Genomic DNA, 26,982 nt, shown 5'->3' with positions numbered 1-26,982 from the left:
AAAAAAAGGGGGGTCCAGCAAAGATGGATTTCAAAAACACAAACTAGTTTATAGACTTAAGCAGGACGAGGGCGGGTTAGTGTGAGAAACAAGGGGGAGACGGGGTATTTATCATGAATCACTACGGGATCTTAAATGGCTATTGGCTTGTGTAAGCATGGACATATTTGGCCTCGAAGCTGAGCAGTAAAAGGAGGTATTTGGCTGCAGGCTCTCGCCGTTTACATTTCAGTCAGAACTCTGCACGAATAGTGACGATCCATACTCACGTTCTGATGATCAATACTTTGTAAAGAGTCATTGGAGGCGGTAAGCAAACTCACGCGGCCCGCAGGCTAAAAACAAAGTGACACAACGTAACAATCCACCCATTGAACATTTTATTATCCTCTTTGAACATGTGAGTGTTATTGTCATTTCCCTCATTGATAAACATTATCCATCGCCCTGTGACAACATGACTCATAACTAGGCAACAAACTGAAAAAGGATAAAAGTCCCTCTTTTGTTATCAGAACATCTGATCAAAATCCTTGTGTCACGATGCGGACTGGACTTTTTCCAATAAGTTCACTTCCAACAATGATCCTTTTCTCTGACCCGCAGTCATCATATCATACTAAAATTACCCAAACAATATTTAAGTCTCCAGAATAAAAGTGTTTTTGCATAACTGCGACAGCAGTTGATCGTGAGAGGCACTGCAATAAAAGGCACTTTTGTAAATGCTGAGATGACACGGTACACGGTATAAATCTTTTACGCTGTCACTTTGTCCGTTACAGTTATGACAATAAGAGCAGAAAATGTATCCGCGAGGAGAAACAGAACCAGCAAACTGTCCGCAGGTTCCGCTCGGCCCTGAAAGGGGAAGCCCGCACAGGTTTGGGTGACCGTGACACGGGCGCACGACTGAACAATTGCAGGCTGGTCTCAGTTCAGTTTTACACTTCCCTCTCGAGGACAAATATGTCGTGGAGAGGGTTACGTTGAGTCCAGATGTCACCACAGCAGAGGGAAGTCTATTTGACTGAAGCCGGGGTCTCTGCGCAGCTCCCAGTACGCATTGTTGCTCACCCACGTGTCGTTATCGGACTTCCTGTCAACACAGCACAAACCACTCAACGATCGATGCATCTGGAACGAGGATCATGTTAAAAACTACCAGTTACTTGCCAAATGTACAGCCTTTAACACTACTACATAGAGCACAGAGGAAATGAGGAGGGAGGATTTGCGTAATACTCCCTCCAAAATGGATCTAATTTCACGGAGCTGAGAAAGAATTCCAAATTTTCACACAGTATTTCAAGGTATAGAGCGCAGACAAATGATGAGTAAAAGGATGGCACATTTCCTTAACAAACATGAAGGTAAATAGTTTACATCCTTACTCCATACTTACTGTTTACATGAATATCACATTATGTCACACTCCTGAGGTCCCTTTGCCTCTCTGTTCAACAGTTGGTTTGAACCACAGTTTCTAAACATGTGTTATCTAAAGACAAATAAGTGTCTCCAGGATCTTTATACCCGACGAACCAAATTTTGCGGATTTTCCGCGAACACGAAATCGGGGGAGCGTACTTGAAAAAGCGCGGCTGGTGCGTCATGTTGTTGTCCTGCAGCACTTTCCTCCTCTCCCTCTGGAGCCGTTCTATCCTCTGCTTCTGCTCCTCGGCTCCTTCTGTGTTTCCCTCCTCCAACAGTCTGGAAGAAGAACCCAAGGGGGAGAGAGAGAGAGAGAGAGAGAGAGAGAGAAAGAAAGAGTGAGTCGGGATGGAGGGATGTGCAAATTTGGACGTATGACAGCGCCGTTGCCATTCACCCCATATTTTCTATTAGCGGTGGTAGTTGCAGGTGACCTTACCTTCCATGTAGCTGCTAAATGGTGGTCATCAATACCAGAGTTAATACCCAAATTGAACAACAATGATTAGGCTAACCGACCCGTCGCAGATAACAAAAAATATCCTGTTTGCATTCACTGGAGCTTGACTCAGATCTTTGAGTTGCACGTAATGAATCCTACAGGTACTGGATTTAGGTTCAGGTTTAATTCTTCAGTTCCTCAAAGAGGAACTTAAATGGCCTCGTTCAACACAAGTTCCCCAGATTCTAGGAGCTACACAGACCACGGATCCAGCTGTTCTTAGATGTACCTGCGGTTTTCCTTCCGTGACACGTCAAAACCTTTTCTGTGGCAACGGTTCTCCTATTTACGTTTCAGAATCCTTTTCTATTGCACTACATCAAGAATAATGTTGCAGAGGAAATTTTGAGAGACCAAACGAATACAATAAAGATTTAATTACATTTTATGTAATTTTACATTACAGATATTTCAAAATTGTTCAAAATAAAATCTCTATGTGAGAGGACAGTTATTCTCAGTCTGCTGGCATGGTTACTTTTATATTTCAGACAGGTTTTGATCTGTAGAACCCATTAGGTCAGAAGGATATTCTTAAATGGGTATGGGCTCATGTCTGTCGAGGCTTCAAGAACATTTATAGAGAAGACGAGAGTGCGAACCTCTGGTCGGGCCTGAAGCGTGTGTCTGTGGGGGGCAGAAGAGGTCTCAGGGGGGAGTCCAACTCATTTAACTCCACTGCAAACTGGGTGAAGCCATAGTACTGGTCTTGGTTCACCGGCATGGGGTCTACACGTACACACACACACACACACACACACAGACACACACACACACACACACACAAACACAAATCAACAAATTAAAGTGTGTCTTCTGTTGGACGTCCCCGGTTGTGAAAACCTTCTACAGGGACCTTCACTCACTTGCTCTCCAGATACACGTGGCTAACGGTGGGTCTCCCTGAAAAACTGACTCGTGCCATTTTCCGAAGATGGAGTGGACAACTTTTCCATTTGAATTGGTAACCACGCCTTCTATCTCGTTCACTGTGGAGCTCCATGATCTCGCCTGGAAAATAAATAAATAAATAATCCATCCATCCATCTACAAACCGCTCATCCTGCAGAGAAGGTCGCGGGGGACAGACAGGGTACAACCTGGACTGGTCGCCAGCCAATCGCAGGGCTACACAGAGACAAACAACCATTCACTCACATCCACACACCAATAATAAGACTGAGGAAATGATCTGTATGCGTTAGATGAAGGAGATATCTTACATAAAGTACCACATTTAAATCACGGTGATCAATTATTGTATTATTCATGCTCATGGTTTCAAAACGCAGGTCCTCTCTCTGTCCAGAAGATGGCGCGGTTTGCTGTGATCGAACAGAATAGAGAGAGGAAGCACCATACTGACAAAAAGGTAAATCGTTTTATGAAGAGAGTTGCTACATGTTCAGAGGAGAGTAAAGCGACTGTAACGATTACACGGTCATGTTTTTGTCAGTGCAGCACATTCGGGACAGTTTGGAGAAGCAAGTGTCATCCCACCATCATTCTTTCTGCTTTGGTAAGCCACGAAGAACATTCCTTAACAAAACTTCCCGTTCCCAAAAATCAATTGGGAAATAACAATCAGTTTGTGTCCTTCACATTAAACCCGGTGATTGAATGTCAGTGTTCACCGACCTTGACAAACGTGACTTTACACTGGCAGGCTTCACTGTTTCGATTCTTAATGGACATCTCTCCGTAGTGCTCGATCCAGCGCTGGCCGCTCAGGATGTTATGGATGCACGACGTCACCTTGTTCCATTCGTAGTGGTCCCCGAACCTGTGTATGAACACAAAAGCACGTTATGCTCACTGTGCATGTCGATACCCTCTAATTCCCACATTAAACCGCTGTGTAAACACTAATGCACAATCAAACACACAATGGGTCAAGGGCTTACGCAGGGAGTGTGACATGTGTGGTTCCCATGGGAACAATTTCCATGGATTTGCCCCAGAATTTGTTTTTCCACCGAACATCTAAAAGAAAGACGGCAAGATGACAGGTGAGTGCTTGTTCTTAACTTAAATCTTCAACGCTTTAAATGGTCTCCTCCGTTTTCTTTATAAATCAAATTCTCTGTCCGTACGCACGCAGGGAAATGCAAGCAAAGGCAGCGCCGCCTTTGTTCTCCCCCCCCCCCATGAGTCCGATCTGCACATTCATTTCTCGGAGTATGTACATAAAGAATCAAACACTCATTCAATGGAAAGTCACAGAGCGATCACCTAGGCAACGTGAGGTTAAATCCGGTCACTTAATCTCCCACAACACCACTTTCCACCTTAAATATTCCCCACAGCATGTGTGAAGGATTCAGAAACCAAAGGGAGGGGGGGATGTTTATTACCAACATTGTTCTCTCCTGCTCACCTTGCCAAAAGGCGAAGTTCCTTGAATCAGAGTGACATGCAGACACAGGTGGGTGATGACTCACCTGGGAAACAAAGAGGCAATCCGTCAAAAGCGTTGCCCAGTGTGGCTCAGGAAGCACGGAACAATGAAGCGGTCAAAACAAAAAAAGCGGGAGAGGGGAAACCTAGAACCATGCCGGCTTTAAACCACGGCCACGTCTATTTTCGAGTTCGGTGCAGTAACTGTGAACACACGAGAGCGCCACATGGTTTGCTTCTAGATGGATTAAGAGGTCTTGTAAGTTTTAAAATAATCAAATTGACACATTGGACCACAGTGACAACTCTTATGACGATTACAAAATCAATACTTAAAAAACAAAATAAAAGCACATCTGAATTAGTAACAACTTTCTGTTATCTTGTATTCTTTAAGACAAATTAGCCTCATTGGTGAACGAGGAATAAAAAAAAAAAACCTTGATGAATTGAAGTCAATGGATGCCGCATTTAACAACAGCAAAGCCTCATCAAAAACCACAAATTCTCACTCAACTTGTGCAAGTCTCTTTCATCATATGCTCACTACTTCCCAATTATTTTATTATTATTATTATTGGGCGGGTGCCCATGTGAGTCAGAGGTGTTTTAGATTATATATATATATATATATATGTTAATGAAAGGTTTGAGATAAGCACGAGATAAATGACTCCCATTAAAAGACAACACCCAGTGTGAATTATTCCACCAAAGGTCATTTTGTGGGAGAGTCATTATTTGAATTAGAGGGATATGAAATTAGCATTAGCATTAGAGTACAATCACTTTACATATTTCATTCAAAATATTAACTGAGAAGTAGTTTATCCAACGTGGCGGAGTGTGTGCGTGCTGTGAACAGTGGGACGTCTACCTGTTCGGCTATAAACCTGAAGCTTTTATCCGGCCTGTCACACTCGTACGTCTCTCCGAGGACGGGGTTGAAGGGTTTGCTTCCTGCTCGGTGGTACGTGGACGCATATGCAGTTATTGCAAATGTAGCGACGTACACCTGCATGGACAATAAGAGGGAGAGGGGGGATCAACATTTGTTACACGCGTGCATTCAAAGTGACATGACCGTGTATACATCTGTGTGTGTGTGTGTGTGTGTGTGTGAGAGAGACAAACACCAGCAACTTGGTTTGCATGAGAAACTGCATTCAAAAATCACATATCTTCTTACTTTTAAATACAGCAGCTGCCTTTACAAAGTAGATAAGAGTCACATGAAGAACTAGGACACACTGCTTACGTGTCACGTTGCACCTTGAACTTTGACCCTGTCGCTCATTTGTCCTCTCTTCAGGAGGACTGTGGGTCAGAATAGTCTACTGTGATGATCATTAAATCCTCCCTCGACCGTTACGTTAGAAGCTGTGAATAGGTGTTTTCTTTCCCCTCACCATGCGCTGGTAAGGGTCTCGGGTGTGGTTGGCGGTGTCCAGCAGCTCGCTGTACTCCAGCTCCTCACACAGCCTCTGCAGGGTGTTGAGCGGCTCATTGAGCTGCACTGGCATGGCCACCTTGGACAGGTCCTTGCCAATGTTGTTCTTCAGGATGTTCCAAAGGCTCACGCTGCTGGTGGGGCTGGTGGAGGGCAGCGTGGAGCGCCGCCGAGCCGGGGTCAGCGCGCTGCTCACTGGGAGAAGGCGAGCGGTTACGGTTACGGAGGGCGCGGTGCACATTGGACGTGCGAAAAATTATCAGGTTTCATGAAAACCTTTGGGGCCAAAAGCGGTTTTGGTGGAGACGGCATCAAAACTGGTTTCACTCAAGCGTCACCGAGCTGCAGCAGAGCTGTTTAACTCGCCTGTTGTGGGGCCACATTATGCTTTAAATTCTGTTTGAGCGCCAAATAAAGTCAATCTGTAAGAGATGTTTAACTGTTTAACTGAAAATGGTTGAATTCAATTATGCAAAAGAAGTGGACTAATATGTAATCTTTTTATGAGCTTCATTAGAAATGTTCTCACATATTGCAATGAGCCTTCAGTAATCAGACTAATCAAAATAAACACAAGATATTAGCTGTTTCATCTGTTCGTGGATTGAAAGTTGTATTTCAACCGTCTGCAGTTGTGAATTAATGAATCCTTTCCACAGATGCTTTGTCACATACTGTGTGAGGAACATCGTACTGACTTTGTAAACAGTTTGGCAACGATCCTGTTGCCAAACTATTTACTGTTATCCTGTCAACACATTCCCTACGGAAGAGGCATTTCCACAATTCAAACATTTGTAAATGATCTGGTTAAAAATAAAAAAAAACGCAAAAGCCACACACTGCGCCTCTTTTGGGACAGAATAAAATATCCGTTTGCTCCATATTTCTGATGCACCCACAACTTGTTGCTGTAGCACAGACCTGAGTTGTGTCTCTCACTGCCTCCCTCGTTGCTGTAGGTATCCACGGAGATGCTGTCACTGACATCGCTGACGTAAGAGTCGTCGTCGGAGACCTGGAGACGGAAAGTCAGCGCCAAAAGGTCAGCGAGCGGAAAGGACATGTAATCAAAAAGGACGATGAGAGACAAACGGTAAGTTCTGCCTCATCAGCACAGATAAATGTGAAATGCACCCAGAGTACAGAGTGCTTGTTGGAAGGGGCCGTGTTGCAACAGTGGGAGTAACAAGACACGGATTCATTTTTCCTGCACAACTAACCCTGTATAGGACTTGAACATTTGTATCACTGTAGCACTGAAACATGCAATAATATAAATGAATTACGTCAACAGATCGCAAACGTCTTCTATAAAGCAAACAATGTCATGGATCCAGCTTCTCAAACGTAAATATAGGCCAATATTCTCTGCTTTACATTATTTGAAATCAACAAAACAAGTTATTTATCAAGAAACTACAATAGTTAAGGACTTCTTTATGAACTTCTTCTACAAGCGCATAGAGTAATACAGCATATAGTGTCTCACCTCATTCTCAGAAGACGAGGAGGACAGCAGGTACTCCTGAGCATCGAAGAACTCCGATATCGACTCTGAGATCGACGCTTTGCTCTCATTGGACAACTGGTGGACCAAGGAGTGAGACCCTCCGGGACATTCCTGATAGTAACAAGTCACTTGAGTGAAACTGCACCTGAGCTGACGGGTGGCGCACACTTTGTTTTGGGGGGGGTCCCACTCACCGAGGCATAGGCGGTCTTCAGGCCGACGACCTGCGCCGGCTGCGGGGCCTGCCGGTCGATGGTTCGCCTCATTCTGTCTCTCTCCGCGACCAGAGAACTGAAGGCTGATTTCAGAGAGGTGTGGACTGCGGAGAGAGGCCCAATTTCAAGACAGAGTTGTCATGGAAACCATCGAACCAGACACACAAAACAAGCGTGTTTTTCAATCTTCCGAGTGAATCCATCTCCAGAGCCGCCTGGCGGGAGACCCCAGCGGGGACTCACTGTTGTTGGCCAGCGAGCAGAAGTCTCCCTGCAGACGGGACGCGTTCGTAGGCGAGTCCGGGGATTCGGGACAGACCTCCTGGGGGTTTGAGTCCGTGGTGGAGAGATTGGGGTTGGAGGCGTGCAGACGAGGGGATTGAGAGGAGATGCAGCTTGGGACCTGGTGGACAAAAACAAACAGAGGAAGGAGAAGCCATCATTTTCCCGTCATTTACGCTGTTGAACCTTTAAAAAAAAAAAAAATTAACTATCAGAAAAAAAGCCACACGTGTACCTGTAGGTTGACTTTGGTTTCTTTGCCATTGTTTTTGGATCGCCATCTCCTTGGCCTCTTCTCTTTTTTGGGCATGTCATAATTAGAAGCCTGTGGTACCACAAGAACACTTAACGGAGTAGAACACCCAAACAAGTCATGTGGTTATCAGTCCGCACGCCACAACCAGTGAGGGGAATCTGCTTGTAGTGAAACATGCAAGCTAGCTTAACAGATCAATCTAGATGCGGTTAACCAACTTCAAAAAGACATCTGTCATCGGTGTGAGCTGCCTGTGGAACCAACGCTTCACGAAAGGCAACAAAAATAAACGTGTGTCAAAAAAAAGTTGATGGAATAAAATGGATAATCTGTTTGGGGAGACACGTGAGTGACGGACGTCAAACTGCTTTCAAACGAGCTTCCCGCGGGCATCGAGGAAATGCACATAAAATGTTACCGCGTGGCTTGAATCAAGACACAAAGAAGAGATTAAGCTGCATCGGGCTCACTTAATCCGTGCGGCTGTGCTTACCTGTAGTGCACTGATGGCCGGGGCGGAGTAGGTGCGGTGGAGGACCTCCATGCTCTTCAGCAGCAGGTTGAGTTCCAGCAGGTACGCCTCACATTCCTCCAAGTCTGAGTCAAAGATGTTCAGCATTAGAATGAAAGTTGGGGTGCACCCAGGGACAGAATCAATGATTCACTGCGGCGAGACACATTTGAAGGGGAATCCGTTGACGAGGACGACGATCGGTGGGGCGGGAAAGCAGAAAGGTGGACAAAACAGCGGCGACCAACCTTTGCAGCACTTGGCCATGTCCTCTGAAGAATGGAGCCAAGAACTGACCTTCGCCTGTTGGACCGACGCCTGCTTGGTGAGAGTGGCCCTCTGTGCGGGAGAGAGAGAGAGACGAGAGGACGTCGGGCCTCTGCCACGTCACACAACCGCGTAGCCGACTGTGTAAAATCTAGAACGCGACAACTCACTTTTCTCAGGGAGTCGCCGAAGGAGGGGGAGGACGAAGCGTGGGGGCTGAAGAGGGGACTCTCGTGGGGATACATGGCGATCTCGTTCTGGCGAAACACGCGGTGGTGACGCAGCTTGGACACCCACTCCTCGAACAGCTCCGGAGCCTTGACCTGTGGGCGCCACGCGGTCACGTTAGGAGCAGTGACTTGGGACACAGCGGCAGAGGAAGTCCGTCAGAGAGCGAGAGAGTAAGGCAAGTGCTTGGGGAGAGGGGGGGGTCACCTTCAAGTGATAGATGTTGTCCTCCGTGTCCAGGTCGATGCACATGGCTTTCTTCTTGATCGACATGACGGAGAGGCCGACGTCGATGCAGCCGTGAAGCTTTCCCTTCTGCAGCTGTGAACATCACACTTTGTTAGCGGTGCGTTCGTACGCAGTGACGTGGGAGAATGACTCGTGTTGGGGGGGAAGGGGGAAAATACCTACATCAGCTCCGCGCTTTGCATACTTCAAGATGCCTTTCTCCAGCATGAAGTATCTCTGAGTGGGAAGAAATCAAACTCAATCCATATGCATTCACAACGGTACTCATTTTCTTTAGTTTCGCACTCTTAATATACAAAAAGTCCAATAAAGCCAACAGCTGTGCAGACATTATGAAGACATTATGTACCGTTATGAAGCAGCAACACCTCAATGACCCTGCGATTCCACCTTCACAACAGCAGCAGTAAAATAAGCGACTGGCCCTACTGTTAATGACCATAAATAGACATAGCAAGAGCTTACAGGCAAAGTGATTTTGGTTTAACAGTAAAAAAAAAAAAAAAAAAACTCAAATAAAAAAAGCAGCGCTTTGACCGTAGTGGAGACCTCCTCGTTGGTCAAAAATGTGTCTATTCAAGTGTCGATTCAATCACGTTGCAGGGCCGAACTCTCCAGGTATGCATAAGCACACTGAAGAGGGGGAGGAAGATGAGTCAGGGTTACAGTGTAATCGACTGGGAATAAAAACAATGGAATGAAGGAAATACAGACGGCTATAATGGTGAGGAGGAGGAAATGTGGAAATAGCTCGAGGTATTAAAATACACCAGGTCAGAACACTAGTTGGACATTCGGTGAGGACCGAAAGGCTGGTTTGATCATCAGGAAATAGATCACACCTACAACCATGTACAGTATCGCACGTAAAATGCAAAACTTCTTTACAATACTGGATATGTGGTAAAACACCATCTGTGCCTTTAAAGAACTCAGCTACAAGGGAAGAATACAGACAGAATATTATAAATTAAAAAAAGACATTGTGGGATCTGACACCCTCCGTAACAAAAGCAATAACGTTCAGAGTGAAAAAAAAAAGCTCTCTGAATCAACAAAAAACAGCAACAGCAGCGTTCTATTATCAGAAGTGCCGCAACGCTGTGGCTGTCTTGGACTTTAACAAGAGCTCGGATGGTGCTCACCTTGTGCCATCCCTTCATGGGCCACTTCCTCCTCTTGAGCAGGAAGCCCTCCTGTCTGTCAGGCTCACGCATGCTGGCAGGAACCCCCCTGAACCCCTCCACAATCTCCCAGCTGTCCTGCAGGGAGACACGGACGCGACGCCGTACCAGTTAGACGGACGTGTTCCTCAAAATAGCACCATGTGAAGCATGTTATCAGTGAACGTAACCTCCGTCACAGATACCATTTAAGTGCAACGCTGTTGTGACAGCAACAGCGCTTGTTGTAAAAACAGCGCTGTTTGCATCACTAGTTAAATGCTCAGTCAGAGGGAGCGATACTTTAATTATTGAACCCATTTCAACAGTTTGAAATGCTACTACTTCAATTTGAACTGAAAAAGCAGGAAAAAAAAACCCACCCACACACCAAATACTCTCATGGAGTACATTAAAAGTACCACACGTACCTGGTTCCTGAGGTGCTTGGAGGAGCCGCTGCCGTCACTGTGAATGGGCGATGGCGTCGCCATCGTCTCCTCGCGCACCGCAGCGCCTTCTGCCAGCCGCGTGTCTCGTTTCTGTGGAAACCACGGCAACAGAGATCACAGCAGAGCCGGCGGGAGCATCGCTCTGAACTTTGAAGGCCACGGCAACAGGCGGCGCGGAGCGGAGAGGTTGAAAAGGGAGCCGGCGTCAGGGCGGCACGGGGGGCTATTTTTAAAAAGAGAAGCGGCGCGGCGCGCTGGACCAAGCAGATACAAGCGGAGGGGAATCGCTTCGTGTGTCTGAGTAACCGCCAACAGCCCAACGGAGGATGATAAAAAAAGTATATTTGGTTTAAGGAAGCTGGACACAAATATTCACAGGGGGAAAAAACACTGCATTGTGAGCTCTCTTGGACACAGATTCTGACTAAACTCTGACTTTGTGTGTGAACTGTGACACTTTTGTGCGCACTAGATCCATCCAATAGAAAAACAACTTGGCGGTAGCTGTGGTACCACCCAAGTTTTAAAAAGGTCCACTTGTAAACAAGCAAGGGGGGGGAGAGGGCAACAAAAAAACTCATTAGTGTGCAGAGCCTCACATGAACAGGACCAACTTTAATTGGTTCGGAGTTCACGCCACTGGAGAATAAAACAGAACTAAGCTCTTGCTGCTTCACCACCAGCTGATTACAGCCAATAAGACCATCACTTCCTTCCTCTATCACCACTTTAAACATGAATGGGAAAGTTTGCTTTACGTGTTGATGAAATATGAGTGAAAGGCCAGTGAGGTAAAAATCAACAATGAGCTGTTTTTTTGTGCTAAATATATATTGAAGCAAATGAAGCAAATTGGCTTGAGTAGCCACAAGACTTCTGCGTGAAGTCTTTGTGTTCAAAGTGGAGGCCCCGGGTGAACACGCAACGACAGATTCCCACCGCCACATTCATTCCTCTCAACAAATGCCCCAACCTGCCCGCATATTTGAGACCACATGAGTGAGTGTGTGAGTGTGGGTGTGCGTGTGTGTCACTCCCTTTGCGCGCCGCTACCATCAAAGACTAACCGCACCACCCGTGTTGACGTGGACGTGTGAGCGGGGCAAGTCCCTCTCGTTTCGATTAGCACACTGGAAACTCTGAAACTAACATTAAAGTTTTAAAGTGTGCTGCAAATCCTCTGCAAAACCGCATAGCGGTTTGTGTGCATGCGGCGCAGTTCCCCATGGCCCCTCTTACAGTCAGTATCATGCCCAGGACGTGAGTCATCAACAGGAAAGAATGTGCTCAGTGCTTGAATACACCCCCCCCCCCCTCCTACCCTCCTCCCCACTCTCCAAACACACAGCTAGCTACAGTCAACAGTGGGCTAAAAGCAGCCAGAAGCACAAGGGCAGCCCACTTGCTTCACGGCTGTGGAGAGCGGACTGCGTGCAGGCCGCCACACGTCTGGCGTCCCTGGTTTAAACCAGGTACAGGTATTGTCACGCACTGTGTTACTGCAGTCTAGACTTGCAATGGCAGAAAGGTGCAACAGATTATGCAAGTGGTGTAGGAGCCCGGGACCTGCAGGGGGAATCCTCAGCTCTGAATGAATTTTTCGAAGGAATACATCACAATGGCAATTTCATCTGTTCACAGATTTAGTGGGAAGTGTCGCTCACTACCTCGCGACCCTTCCTCACCTTAAGAGCTGGTGCGAAAGCTGTGCATAAGTCTCTGAACTGTAAACGAAGCACGCGACTCCCCGAGCATCCCTCCGAGTGGCGTCTTACCTCCACTGAGTGGTTACTGTAGTATTGCACACCACCGGGCCTCCCGCACCGTGAGACTAGCAGTGCTCGGGCTTCGCCTACGTCCTTACGTGATGGGAGTCAATCATTGATGGCGTGGCACCTGGTAAATGATCGGTTAAGATGGAAAGGGGTCATTCTCAATGCAAAGGTCAAGGCCACGGAGTCACAAGGCCCAAACGAGGTAATAAAGCGTTTTAAAAGGTGATGGGAAGTGACATTTCTTTTTTTCTTTTAACATGAATCACGTTTACGCGATCCGCTGATGGGGTGCAGTCTGTTCCGATTACAAACCCGGGAATAAAATCTCGCCCCTCCCAGCGGTAAAAGTGCCTGTAATTACCTCATAATGACAAAAGACATCGCGGCTAAGCTTTAATCCTTAGATGGGATTAGCCCCGTTTCCGAGCACGGACACAAAGAAAGAGACCCAAACACAGGACAAGAGCGGAACCGTTTCCTTCCCCCTGGTCCGATCCGGCGGTACTCCTTAAAAAACCTTGACGCGGGAAAGCTGCTTTTAAGAATTCATTATCCGCGCATTAGCCTACGGGCAACACGTTGGGCATATTCACTGAAAAAGCCCCGGGGCTTTCATCCAGCGAGGCCTCATCTGTTGCTCACTTGGCTTTCATGACGGGATCTTCAGACATCTGGATCGGGAGGAATGGTCCAGCTGGAGCTTCCAGTCCGAGAGCATGACCAGACGCACGGGCGTCGAGTGGTCAGCCAAGCCATCTGCTTTCTGCACGGGAACGCATTCTTGCAACAAGAGGAATGCCATCAACCACAACAGTCCACATAGTTGCATACGCTTCCCCATTACTCGTCGATTGGGACTGCGGGGGGGGAGGTCCTTGAAGATGGTCCATCTGTGACTCCACCTCCAATAAAGAGTGATAATATTCCAGTAAAGCTTCTTCGCAGATTTACTGAGTTTAAGCTTTGCATGATCCGCTGATTATTAAACTAAGATCCGGCTTTAAATAGACTGGCATCTGGCAATATCACACGGCTACTTCTTACACGAACACCCAAACGTTATACGGAGGCAGGCAGACGGACGTGCGGCAGCATATGGTTTCGAGAAAGAAAAAAAAAAAAAGAATGGTTTGAGGCCGTAGCACTCAGCTGAGGTGACCTGTGACACGACGTCGGACGCAGTGGGCCCGATGAAGAGCGAGCGTACTCAAAGCGCCCCCCCCTCCACTTCCCCCTGTGGGGTGATGAATAAGTCAACCCTGGGGAGCTACAGAGTGTGAGCTAATAATCTGTTTATTTCGTGTCCAACTCGGTGTTCTGAGCAGTATTTCTTCATTTGAAAAGGAAGGAAAAGCGATGCGGCCGTCAGCGAGTGATCAAAGAGGCAAAAAGCCTCAATGGCCCCAATGTGCCATTCAGCCGCCGGTCGTCTTCATCTGCACCCAAAGACGGACAGCAAGAGAACACTCTTCAGACGCATCGACTCTCGACCCGCGTATTTTGGAAAAGCCGCATCACAAAAGACGTCTCTCTCCGTCTCTCTTTCCCCCGTGCTGAGACAGAGGGACACTTTGTGTAACTGCCTCAATCACGGGTTGCTATGGATACAATAAAAGCCGCGGCAAAAGCAAGACTATATTCTGTTTGTTTGTTCTTTGTGGAATGTTTGAGGGCACAGAACGTGGAGCTATTTATAGAACCGGCAGAAACATGATTTCACACGACGGTCAACGTCGGCCATGAAGGACACAGCATCCTTTAACCTCATAAAAACCAGGCGGGCTTTTCCCTCAGAGCAGCCACTTGGCGTATTGGCCGAAGGCGGCGATGCTCCGTATTTACCAGCTTTTAAGTGGGTGTTGTGCAAAGGAGAGAATGACATGGAGATAACTCGGTGAGTCACATCGGCCAATGCCGGACGTCTACGCCCAGAAATGGAAGAAACGGAAGAAGAAAGCTGTTGGGTCGTCAGCTGACTGATGGGCCGCATTGATTCCAACAGATCCCCCGTTGGCCTGAGAGGACGCCAGTCCAGAGGAACTCGCTCACGGGCCAACGCTGATGGTCGGGCCGCGGGTCGGCCTCTTGCCACGTGTGCCCGTCCGAGGGTCGCAACCCTGCGACCATCCGCATTTCCGATTAACCTGGCAATCGATTGAGTTATCACTATGACATTCAAAAAGGCATTTATGACGTGTGGTGTTTTGAGCGGCCAACAATCCAGATCCTACATTTTTACTTTTTTCATCCTCATCAACTGGTTCAGATGCCGGGTGTACAGGAATACACAAGCCTTCTGTTTACATACAGTGAATTGAAATTAAATCAATTTTTTACCCGTCTCCATCGTTTTCTTTGTAGCAACAATCAACACAGTCATGAGACGGTTGCATTTCGATAAGGCAGCTTGATTTCGGTTTAGCTATTTTCTGGCTACGTTTAGCTTCGGTATGAGGGTCTCTGAATGGCACATTGATGGTGATCCCCAGTCAAGTATTAAACGATCCAATCTAGACAAACAGGTTTTTATTAACGGTTTGATTAAAAAAAGAAAGTCACCGGCGAAAACCTGAAGTGCATCATTCTCATTCTGAAAATAGGGAAAAAGTCTAAAAAATACATAACATGTAAGGGAACTGGTAAATATTCCCATTTCAGATGCTGGGTGACACTACGTCTTCTTAAACATACTCGGTGAAGAAATATAACTTTAATTTACTCTGACCACTGCTTCCAATTAGGTTTGTGTTGATGAATTAAAGTAAACAAGACACTGCCACTTTACAGTAATCGACCTACAATCTCTACATCTAAACTCACCTCGTGGAATACGTGTGAGAATAATGAGTCAAACCGTGAAAAGGGGACAAACTCCACGGAGGGACAGACCACAGGTGTCCCCTGCGAATTCACCGCCCCGCTCGGTTCCTGTTGCCAACGCAGCAATTCAAACTGCAAAAGACCCGCATGTGCTCTCGAGCCCCGCGCTCACACGGCCTCGATGTAAGAAAAAAATATATATATATAGAAAACAAAAACCACCAGCGAACTGACCCCGGCACGCGGAAGCGACAACTCAAACAGTGAAAGTCACGAGGGAGCCCATTAACAATTCTACCGAAAGCGACGGTCCTCCAGAGCCCCGGGCAGCGCGCGCTGTCAACTCCGCCGCTTAGTTCGAACGGAAGCCGGGTCACAAACGGCGAGGACACCGTTGACATTTCGCGCGACGCACGGGTATAAAATGACAGAAGAATGCTTACGGGTACGTGGGCGGAAGCCTACAGCATCCCGTCCCGAGGGCAGAGACACACGGTACCTGTGCTGTCGGGCTCCTGCCGCTCGCTCCTACGCCGGATCTCTGTGGAGGAGGCGGAGTCTGCTCGATGGGGCCGGAGTGACTGACGCGCTGCTTGAGCCAATCACGGTGGAGGATCAACCCCGAGGGGCGGGAGGGGAACAAAAAGGGGCCTTTCTGAACGCGGCACAGTGTGACGTGGGAAATAATTAAAATAATAATAATAACCAGAATAATAACGTCAAAAGACAGGAAAATGCGACCAAAAGGAAAGTTTAGCGTGAGACAATGGAGTGAGAAGGAAGCTCCAACTGAAGTTGAGTTAATTGCACCTGATTATTGTGACCTTTGTGTGTTAACGGGTCATTTGGTTTAAGTCATCTTCACACGTTGGTTTTACATTCTCACGTACGATAGATTTAAAATGTTAATTAAAGAAATCCCATGTTCTCCTTTATTTCAGAACATAACACAGGTTGTGTCCTACGTTATCGGGAACAACGTTTCAAGAGCAACGAATGCGTCATAGCGTCAGAGGTCAGATAAAGTCACGCTGCATTCCATACCAACAAATGAGGGATATAAATGAAGAATATTTTAAGAGATTGCCCATTAAAAGCACAAGTTGTGTAATTGACTGGATCATTTTGCGTGAATAGCTCTCCAAAACCTCAAAACATTCCCGTTAATTATCACTAAATAAAAAAAAAACATGGTTAGCTGGCTGTTTTGTATCTTTCATTGGAAAAAAGGATCACTTTACCGCTAGTCAATTTATGAATCCCTGATTACCTGTTGTGCGTTGTATATGACACTGTTTATTCTTGAATAAGAACCAGAGAGTGTGTGTTTGCTTCATAACACAGTGACAATGACAGATTGTTTGGTGTTCTTCAAACATTCTGGTTTCAAAAGATGGCTTTTATCACAAGTGGCTGACTGTTTGCCAGAACGATGAGTAAGCGAGAGGAGTCGTGTGATTGCACCCGGACGGAATGAGCGTGTGGGTGATTTTTGATGCGCATGTGTTTATGTGTTTATATGTTCAGTGTCCGTCTTGAGTTCCGCTCCCCGTGACTTCTCCTTCAGTTTTCCAGGATCTTCCCTTACGGCTCCCTGAACTCCCTCACGCATCGGATTTGTTTACCAAACAAAACCAATTCCCTCCTTTGCATGGGCATGAGGCTGTCGCTTCCTGCCCGGGCCCATTTCTATAGCAACACAGAGCAGGGAAAACCTAAAACAGGGGGGAGGAACAGACGTCTTCTAAAGGAGCGGGGAGTTAAGGTTGGGTGTGTCCAGAAACATGGAAACCGACAAAACCTATGTTATTGTTTTAGGGGGCGCTTAAAGGGATGTTGGCGGTGATTTGTGACTGCGACCAAAATGAATGTTGGTTGCTGACACGCAGTTTAGTGTGATGCTGGAAGTGTAACACGAGGAAAGAAAAGAGGACATTTGTTTGTCTCACATATCTTTTCCGTTGCCTTGTGAGCAGTGCAGGAGGGAAAAGCCCCTGGCATACCTGACCATAGACCGACTCTGAGTCACACCTGCCTTCCCCAACACACACACACACACACACACGCACATTCACACACAGTGAGGTAGCAAACCTGAAAATGTACCAGACATCCAATGGCGATCAAAAAACGTTCCCCGCGTAGCACGACTTCAACAACAAAGGGAACGATGATGTGGAGAAAGCAAGACCCCAGAGAAAAAAATAAAACGTAATTGAGGCTTGCATGATACTTGTATTCTAATGATATTATATCGCTGTCGCTGACAGCAACACAGATGCATTATTATAGCAGCAGACTATGTGTGACAGTGTCATCTGTAGGTCCGATGTGGCTACTGCACAGCGAGCACGTTGCATTCAGGGAGGATATTGAAACGTCTCTGCTGGTTTTCAGGGAGTTTGTGTTAACATTAGAAGGGGGGAGGAGGAGGGGTCCTTAATGCTTTTTTAACTACACACTCTCATTTACTGAGCGCTGTGCTCCAAAAAATTTGACCTTAAGTGTAAAGGGGCATGGGGGGAGGGAGGGGGTTAAAAGAAGAGCCAACACTCTACAACGGGAGAACCGCGTGTGTCTCAGAAGTTTAAGTGCACTTGAGCACCGACGGTGTCCCTCGTTCCATATCCAACATGACCTTTGACCCCGTTGAGCCATGTGGGTCCTACCAACCTCCCGTTTCTACTCTTTTTCTTTTGATTTAGAGAGAAGAAGAAAAACGTGTAATACATTTAACTTGATTAAACCATGAAAGTACCTTCTGGATAGAACACACATCTGTACTGTAAATATAATTCTACATACATTAGTACAAAGACTGGAAACAGCTGTTCAATCCAGATAATTCGTTTTCAAAACACATTATGAAAATGTTACATATGGATTAAACAATCTATAAATATAACTCAGGGGGGAAAAAGCATTTGCAATTATTCAAATGGAACGGATCTTGACAGTATCGGCAATAGAGGCGCCTTTTTCTGGAAAATAACCCCAAAAAAGTTTCTCAGAAGACACCGTGCTGTAACGTTCCACGTCTGCAGAGGGCAATGTTGCACAGAAGCACCACTGTGGCGGCTGCACGAAGAGAGTCGGCAGCTGCAGATCAGATGTCTCAGCTCTCTCCGAATCACAAACTGCCGACTTTGTTTTAATGGGTCATAAATCCCGCGCTCCTTGTGCTCTAGTTTGTGACTTGTTTTGCTGTTACGTCTGCTCGAGTGATGCTAATCCGGTCCTCATGTGCACATGCAGCCTCGTGCAGCATATCAAGTCTGGAGTTCCTGTGTGTTATCTTCTGTGCAGCTCAGTGACCTGAAGGTTCTGAGGCATTACGTTGCCTGTGTGTCATTATGTGATTGAGGCTGATTGTGTGCATGGAGACAGTTCCTATCAAACCCAGCAGATCAAAGGGTCGCCCTTTCAGTACACACACAGTCTGTGCTTAACACTGCCCTCCTTATTCCTCCGTCTCTCCTTCCACCCTCTGCCCCCTTTTAACAGGGAAACAGCCTGCTCTCTAATTCTTTCCAGATGTCAAGTACCTCCCTTCCTCCCTTTCCCTCCTCCATTCCCTCCATTTTTAAGTCTCACAGGGTAGACTGAAACGTGGAAAGTTCTGCCCTCCCTCCCTCCCTCCCTCTCCTCCCTCCTCTTCCTCCTCCCCTCCCGGCTCGTTCAACATGTCGGGCTCAACGACAAAACATGACCCGGGGAGGTCAAGCAGGAGAGGCTGGAGCTGTCCCAAAGCGGAAAGGAATGCAAAGGCAAATGTGTTTCCCACGTTGCACGATGCGCCGTTGAAATCATCCGCTTGCTGCTGCGCTGTGTTTATTCGGCGCCAGCTGTTTGTGAAAAGGCCTGATTTCCGTCGAGTAGTAGAGACGTTTTTTCAAGTTACTGCAACTAGACACTCTGTCTCTTCTGTTTTTGCCCTCCGTCTGGCCCTCCCTTTTCCATTCCCTTGGTTGGGAACGTACTGGGATATCTGTGCAGGGGAGCAGTGTGAATGTCGGGGGTTGAACACATGGGGTCCAGGTGTTCCCTGCACACATAAGAAGGTGTCTGCATTCTGTGTAACGCACACGAGGTCTTCAATGTACGAAGAGGCCGGCCTCTCTTTCTCCCTCTAAGTGTATGAACACACTCACTCATCGGCCCACACACACACACGTCTTTAATGCGCGTGAGCGTGGAGCGATGACTAAAACACTTAACGGACAGAGCAGCTGCTGCTCATGCAAACTCTCCTCACACACACACATGTAAAAACTCACACAATTCCACTTCATTTCATTGTTACCTCTTTTGCTTCCCTTTGCTTCACTCTGCAAAATATAGACTTCACACAAACGCGTGGTCACAAACAAAAGTGCACACACACAAACGGGCCGACACTTGAGTTCTGACTCCGTACACAGTGACAGTTTTAGATTTGTCTGGACTATTTTCTATGGCGCACCACTTGAGGAACAAAACCTATACGGTTCATCTTTGCCGCGACCGCTTCCTTTTACACTGATTACTACGATAAGTCCCGTGCGCTGGTTTCACGGCGTGTTGTGTTACCAGGATGTGTCCCACACTGCGTGTCTCTCTGGTGAATGTTGGGCTCTCGGGGGGGGGGGGAAGAGAGCTGCTGAGATCTCTGCGTTCTGAAACACAACAGGATGCTCATGTTTCCAGTAGCACAGCTTCAGGCGAGTTTGCGGCTTCGTGTGAGGCTCATTAGGGACCTGGCCGTGTCGGTCCTTTACGTGTTTACATGGGGCACATTTTAACACGTCTCTGGGAACGTTTTTGATAAATGACAACTTCAAGAGTATCACAAACTGTGTTTAATGGGACTTTTTCAATCTCCCAAGCACATGTGTGCGAGCAAGAATGTTTAGTGCTTAATCTGTACTTGTGTGCATTCTCACAGCGTGATAATACACAGCTTTTAATCTCTTTTCACATGCTAGCTTTGCGGCTATGCGTGGTATTTTTTATGCATTAAAGATTTGGATTAGTTTTTGCGTCCAGAGAGGAATAGTTAGATTTTTTGGCGGAAGTACTTGTATTCTTGCAGTAAGATGGATACATACTCACATAGTAAATGTGGGGGAGTTGGTTAGCTTGGCCTATATAGCATAACAGCAACAGACATGAGCCATTAGCCGTTAGCGGTTTTGAGCAAAGATCTTGTGACCTTTAAACATAGTCAGGTTGGCTGTGTCCTTATATTATCTAATATAATTCATGCTCGGCCATTTCAACATAATGGGGTCCCTGTTAAACTATATGACACCTGTATTTTTCTTATTGTGAAATGTTTGCTGGCAAAATGGCTTGTTCAGAGCAATAGAAAATTCAACACATCGTTTTAAAATATAGTGTAAAGGAAAAATATTAGAAATCTCTCTGTTGCTTGCAGACTGACTCTTTTTTTCCCATTTTCTTATGTGTCCCTCTCCCTTATTCACATAAAAGCTGTTTTAGCTGTGCTGGTGAAATGTAACACTCCTATGTGACCTACAAATGCTGCAGACATGCAAACACAAACTCACCTGCCCTGAATAGTCTTTGTTTCACGCGGACACACTGAAACAGGCCCGCTCACATGCAGACAGATATACGACAAGCCCTTCTCTCTGTCGTCCCCCCCCCTCAGCCCCCCACCTCGATGGAATCAGGTTTTTTCTTCCACTCTTTCTGCTGAGAGACTCAAATGTCCTATGGCCGGTTGATTAGACTCTGAGAGGCCCGCTGGGAGCAGAGGGAGGTGATGAAAGGAGGGAATGGTAGAAACCAGCCTGCAGGCGTCATTGTGTGCCAGAATCTTCATGGATCTGGGTCAACTTTAGAACTCTTTTTCCCTCTACAGTCTCTGTAGATCAGTCTTACACGTCCCTCCCTGTTTCTATCTTTCATGCTTTATGGCCATCTAATTTACACAACTCGCTCTCCTGGGAATGATACGTATTCCTTTTACTCCTCCAAATGTTACTACAATGAAGTTGAGATGAAGCTGTTGTTTTTCTTCTGCAGCGTAAGCCGATGCATGCTGACATCTTTTGTGTGTTCCTTTACACAGACCAGGCGATGGCCATGAAACTAACGGGACCCGTCCCAATGTGTCTGAGGCCAAGTGTCTGAGTGTTCTCCCAAATGTTCTTCAGAGAGAAAGAAAGGAATAAGCGGGGGGAATACCAAGGCCACATGGACAGACAGGAAATGACCTCCCAGAGAAAGGGGGGGGGGGGGGGGGGTTGGGTTTCTTTCTGTGATTCTCACGCACACTGAGTTATAAAGTCTGTGATATAAACAGACAGATATGCATGAGAATGAGAAGGTGAATCAGTGTGTCCATGAGGCTTTCGCTGCATGCTGGATACGCGTGGAGCCGCAATGGTCATCCATCAACCCGGCTCTGGAAACCATTGCATCATTTGCTTCTCACTGGAAGTTGTATAAACGTATACGTGTGACCCTGTTTGCATGAGTGCATTAGGACCGCTTCTTCTCTCCACAGGTGACAAATCTCTGTTCACAGGCATCAACGTCATATGTTGCACTTGAGTGTGTACAAAACAAATTGGCAAGTGAGTGTAAAAGTGGAAGCAGTCGGCTAAAATTAGTGTAAAAAGTTCTTACAATGCTTCTCCAAATGGAGAAGCATGAATGCAAACTTGACCAAAGCAACCTGTATCCAATTTTATATAGTTGATCTTTCAAATATTGTCCAGTTAGAAATGATGGGATTGCGGTGTCGATTAAGGAAAGCATGAGCCGTGTCGGACAGGAAAGGTCAGTGATCTATTTGTACTGTAAGCACTCTACCTCATGTGCCATAAACGTGCTGATGTCTTGGCAGAAACACACTTTTCAGACACGACTGGAACATGAACCCTGGCTTGACCAAAACTCACAATCGTTCCTCAATCTGCAAAATCTCAGCGCAAAATCTCATGCTGCACACACCCTGCATTTAGTCCCTCACTTTAAGGTTGGAAGATCTTTAACTCAGATTTGGCACCTCTCCTCCTTTAGTCTTAACACACGCACTTAACGTCCTGAATTCCACATCTGCAAATGTGAACCATCTGGGCTCCTTGTGCCCCGGCAATACGAGGCGCGTTAATGAGAGAATGGCAAATTACAGTCAAACTGCATGATGATGGCGTTCCTCCTGCAGGCGACCGAGTGGGCTGTTGATGTGTTGATTGTAGCTCTCTGTATCTTTCCTCGGACGGCTCAGCCAGCAGAATCCACCCCAAAGCTGTCCATTAACAGCTGTTTTGTGAATTATCAGTTTATCTAAACCAATAACATGAATTCAAGCGTTTTGTTAATCTCGGATTATGAGGCAGATTTCTCTCTCTCTCTCTCTCTTCGCCCTGTTGCGGCGGATACCAAGACTTTGAGACTCTCCTGGGATTCCGTGGGAAGGAAACCTTCCGATCCAAATCTCAGACCCCCGGTGGCCGCGGGGGCGCGCAGAAAACTCGGTCAAAGGGTTCCTCAATGTCTCCCTCCCTCTCTCACCGTACACGTTTGTTTGTGCTTAATTGTATGCGTGCACGCGCGAAACTGTTCGTGCGTCAAGACTTGTGCGCATCTGGTTTTGGCAGGGTCGCAGAGTTGCGGGGGAGGGACTATTTCACGTGTGTGTGTGCGTGTGTGTTTGTGTGTGCGCGCATGTGTTACCACGCTCTGCGCATGAACTTTGTAATTCGCAGCAGATGACCACTGGGGGGGATGGGGGCTTCATTTTGTGGTGGCGAGTGTTCCCTCAGACAGCATCAGAGCGCACCGCGCGGATTCACTTGGTCGACACGAGAAGTGATGGAGCCGCGTGCTTCACGTGTGCAGTGCGTCTTTTTAGGGCAGCAAGTGCATTATGGACGTGTCGGTTTTGCGCGTGAGGGAGGAGGAGGAGGGCGACTGCACGTGAACACCGCAGAGTGAATGCCGCATGCAGTTTCTGGCCGTGCCAGCCGCACAGTGGGAATGGATACCGGCTACTTCCTGGCGGCGACCTGCTTGGTGCTGCTGTCGCTCAACGGGTTCGTCTTTCCCTCGCAGGCGACGCGCTTTTGTCCCGACCGGTGCGACTGTCACAACCCGCAGCACCTCATGTGCACCAATCGAGGCTTGCGCACTGTGCCCCAACCCGTCGCGCGGGTGCTCGAGGAGGTGCTGATCTTCAGCCTAGGTGGTAACTTCATTGGTAACATCTCCGCCTTTGACTTCACACGGTACAGTAATCTCGTACGGTTGAATTTACAATACAATCAGATACAAACTATTCACCCAAAAGCATTTGAGAAACTCTACCAGTTGGAGGAGCTGTACTTGGGACATAATGGGTTATCGAATATACCCGCTGGTACTCTCCAACCCCTAAAGAAATTAACTGTTCTTTGCGGAAATAATAACAATATTAGGGAAATCACCCCGGATCTCTTTACTAATTTGGATAAGCTTGTTAAATTGCGTCTGGATGACAACTCAATAGACGTCCTGCAGGACTTTGCGTTTAAAAGTTTGACCAGCCTACATTATCTCCATCTGGAATCCAACAAACTGCAGCATATTCACAGAAACGCGTTCTCCGACCTCTCCAACCTGCGTTTTCTGAACCTGGCCCAGAACAAGCTGTCAGCCGTGCGCAATGCAGTCACCTTCTCCCAACTCACAGCTCTGACCACTCTGCTGCTCTCTGAAAACGAGATCCAGTACGTCGGAAACCACGTCTTCCAAAACCTAAAAAAGCTGTCAAAACTCTCCCTCAGCAACAACAGAATCTCTCGGCTGGACAGCGGAGCTCTGAAGGGGCTGTCGAGGCTCAGAGAGCTTCAGGTGGACGGCAACAAGCTGGAGGAAATCCCCGCCGGTGTCCTGAACGCTCTGGAGCGCATCGAGGAGCTGGACTTCAGCCGCAACCGGATTTCCAGCGTGGACTCCTCTGCTTTTTCCCAACTTAAACACCTGAGAGTGCTGAAGCTGAAGAACAACGTGCTCACCAGTCTGTCCGGGGACATTTTTGCCCTCAACAACTTGCTTCATGACCTGGATCTCCATGGCAACAAATGGACGTGCGACTGTCGACTGGAGGAGCTGAAAAGGTGGATGACTGCTGCGCATTCTCAGGGCAAATTATTGACTGTTTTTGTGCGGTGTCACCGCCCGGCATCACTGAGGGGGAAATATCTGGACTATGTGAACGGCTCCCAGCTGCAGCCTCTCGGGAACTGGACCCACTTGTGCAGGAGCCAAGTTGAGCCCGAGGAGAGCCGGGGAGGGCGTGTGTTGGTAAAGGTGGAGGAAAAAGAGGTCAGGATGGTGGATCCAATGAAGCAGTTGGGGGGGGGAGGTGAAGAAGTGCAGGCGGAGGAGACGGAAGGCGTTGGTTTGAGGCAGGGGTACAGGGATGGAGTCATTATGAAGAACGAGCGAGAGGAAAGGAAGAAGGAAGGACAGGAGGAGGTGAGAATTCAAGGGGACCAAAGGGGTCTTTCAGAGGCAGAATCCTCTTCTTTCACTGAAAGAAAGAAATCAAAGAAGGAGCCGCTCGGCCCAAGGTCACGACCTCCTGCAGAGGCTGCTGGGAAACGTGCCAAAGGTAGACAAAGGTCCAATAACGGCCCCAGAACCGATCCAACAGCTATTTCTATAACAAGTCACGCTGGAAACCAAAAGAGTAACTCCACTAATCCAAACACACGGCCCACCGCCACTCCTCCGACCCGGTCAGGAGAAAGGTTTGATCTTCTGAGGTCAGATCAGGAAAAGGCTGCCCCTGTGATCACAGATCCTTGTCTGTTCAACCGCCACTTCATCACCAATGTTTCAGTGGCTCAAGTGACATCCAGCACTGTCACCATCTACTGGACTACCAAAGACCACCGGCGCTCCACGCCAGGACTCGGGCAGGGCCTAGATGAAGTCCAGTACCGGATCCTGTTTGACCGCTTTGGCAATCCGGATCGCTTCCCCCGCTATGTCTACGCCGTTGGCACGGCTCGCTCCGTCACCCTCCGAGAACTCAGCCCTGACGTGACCTACATGGTCTGTGTGGAGGGAGTGGTCGGGGGCTCCGTGTGTCATGTGGCGCCCCGTGACCACTGTGCCGGTCTGGTCACTCTACCCGAGGTGCTCAGGCACGGAGGCAAGCTGACCACTGACCTCCAGCTAGTGACGGTGGCCACACTGGCCGGGAACGCCGCGCTGCTGCTGGTCATCGCCGGCTTCTGGCTGGGCCGGCGCCTGAAGAGGAGGCTGCAGAGGAGGAAGTCGGCCGTGCACGTGCGGCACATGTACTCCACCCGGAGACAGTTTCGTCCGGCTGCGGCGGCGGCCCCTCTGTCCGCCGACTTCACCAGCTACCAGAGCAGCCGTCAGGCTCGTCTACCCCCGCTAGAGGAAGGGGACCTCATCGAGTTCCCCTGTGAGCGCTTTATGGACGGCAACAGCGTCCGCAGAGACGGCAGCATGCAGAGATTCTCTGACTAGAGCAGAAACACTTCTCCCATTTTTACTTTGCCTGCCTGGTCTTATCCCCTCTGTTCTCAGACCTCGGTATCATGTACCATGTAACATGTTTGTGGATGTGGACAAAGCCGAGGCAACAGTTTCACCTTTTAGTGTCTCGGGTTTCCAGTTTGACCAAAAGAAACACTTTTAGACGGACAATAGGAAAGCTGAGCTCATCAGTACCTTTTCAAACACCGGGAGGAAGTCGAATGCCTCTGACTTCCTCTTCCTGCTTTGGGTCTTTCCTGTTCCATTTCCTTGCACCTGCGAGTCTTCCTTTTAGTGCAACTTCATCATTTGGTGTGTGCGCATACGCATGAATGGTTGCTCACTGATTTCAACTATGGTGCTAATGTTGAGTTCATAGACGTCATGTGGTCTTGTTGTTTGTACAGTGTGTAATGATGGCTGCTGGTTGGCAGAGAAAACGATTTGTTTTGTATTACATCTATCAAGTTTTATACTTTTATATATGAATCTGTATTACATGAAGAAGTAAAATCCCATACAATGTGATTGATTTGATGTTTCTTTCTAGGATTTAGTTGTTACTAAATCCATAACCTTCAAATATCTACTATGTAAACCACTGATTATGTAAAGAATACGGGGATAATAGGTCTAAAGGGATTTATGAGTGTTGTTTTGTACATTCATATATTTGCAGGCAAGATATAATCATTTTTTTTATTATAGTTTACAAATATATCATAATTTGGCGTCTCATGGATACTATACATGTTCTGGATATTGGTTTTAAAAGTTCAAATGAAACACTGGTAATATAAACAAAGTATAATAATACATTTCTTGTATTCCAAAAGTGCAGCAATTCATAATTCTATCATGTGCAACTTACATTTAAGGGGGAGACCTGGAGAACCTTTGTAGATTGGGGAAGATAATGACATATAATACGTGTGTGTGTGTGTGTGTGTCTGTGTGAGAGG

General features: G+C 47.3%; 2 protein-coding genes across 6 annotated transcripts; one reads left to right on the top strand and one right to left on the bottom strand.

The window, feature by feature from the left end:
• Positions 1-357: 357 nt before the first annotated feature.
• LOC120826353 (oxysterol-binding protein-related protein 3) lies at positions 358-16,160 on the bottom strand. Of its 5 annotated transcripts, none has more exons than XM_078081841.1 (23): positions 15,958-16,160; positions 12,695-12,815; positions 10,899-11,009; positions 10,450-10,566; positions 9,467-9,520; positions 9,263-9,376; positions 8,998-9,150; positions 8,809-8,899; positions 8,543-8,646; positions 8,029-8,118; positions 7,755-7,914; positions 7,491-7,615; positions 7,276-7,407; positions 6,708-6,801; positions 5,743-5,978; positions 5,211-5,348; positions 4,314-4,377; positions 3,841-3,919; positions 3,575-3,719; positions 2,803-2,947; positions 2,539-2,665; positions 1,591-1,713; positions 358-1,099 (listed from the first exon to the last, which is right to left on the bottom strand). In XM_078081841.1, the coding sequence occupies exons 3-23, from the start codon at positions 10,959-10,961 to the stop codon at positions 1,003-1,005; spliced, it is 2,451 nt and encodes an 816-aa protein (XP_077937967.1). In that variant the 5' UTR covers positions 10,962-11,009; positions 12,695-12,815; positions 15,958-16,160; the 3' UTR covers positions 358-1,002. The 5 variants fall into 5 exon arrangements, with proteins under 5 accessions (XP_077937967.1, XP_077937969.1, XP_077937970.1 ...); XM_078081843.1 differs by having other exon boundaries at positions 16,014-16,052; XM_078081844.1 differs by lacking the exon at positions 15,958-16,160 and adding an exon at positions 13,337-13,543.
• Positions 16,161-23,172: 7,012 nt separating this feature from the next.
• On the top strand, positions 23,173-26,838 carry tril (TLR4 interactor with leucine-rich repeats). Its single transcript, XM_040189061.2, has one exon. It carries the CDS (start codon positions 23,465-23,467, stop codon positions 26,009-26,011), a length of 2,547 nt encoding a protein of 848 aa, XP_040044995.2. The 5' UTR covers positions 23,173-23,464; the 3' UTR covers positions 26,012-26,838.
• Positions 26,839-26,982: the final 144 nt, after the last annotated feature.

The sequence above is a fragment of the Gasterosteus aculeatus genome, chromosome 10 (genome assembly GCF_964276395.1).
Source record: "Gasterosteus aculeatus chromosome 10, fGasAcu3.hap1.1, whole genome shotgun sequence".
Classification (NCBI taxonomy): domain Eukaryota; kingdom Metazoa; phylum Chordata; class Actinopteri; order Perciformes; family Gasterosteidae; genus Gasterosteus; species Gasterosteus aculeatus.
Note: the sequence above shows the minus strand (reverse complement) of the source record. Positions and strands in the feature narration are given on the sequence as shown.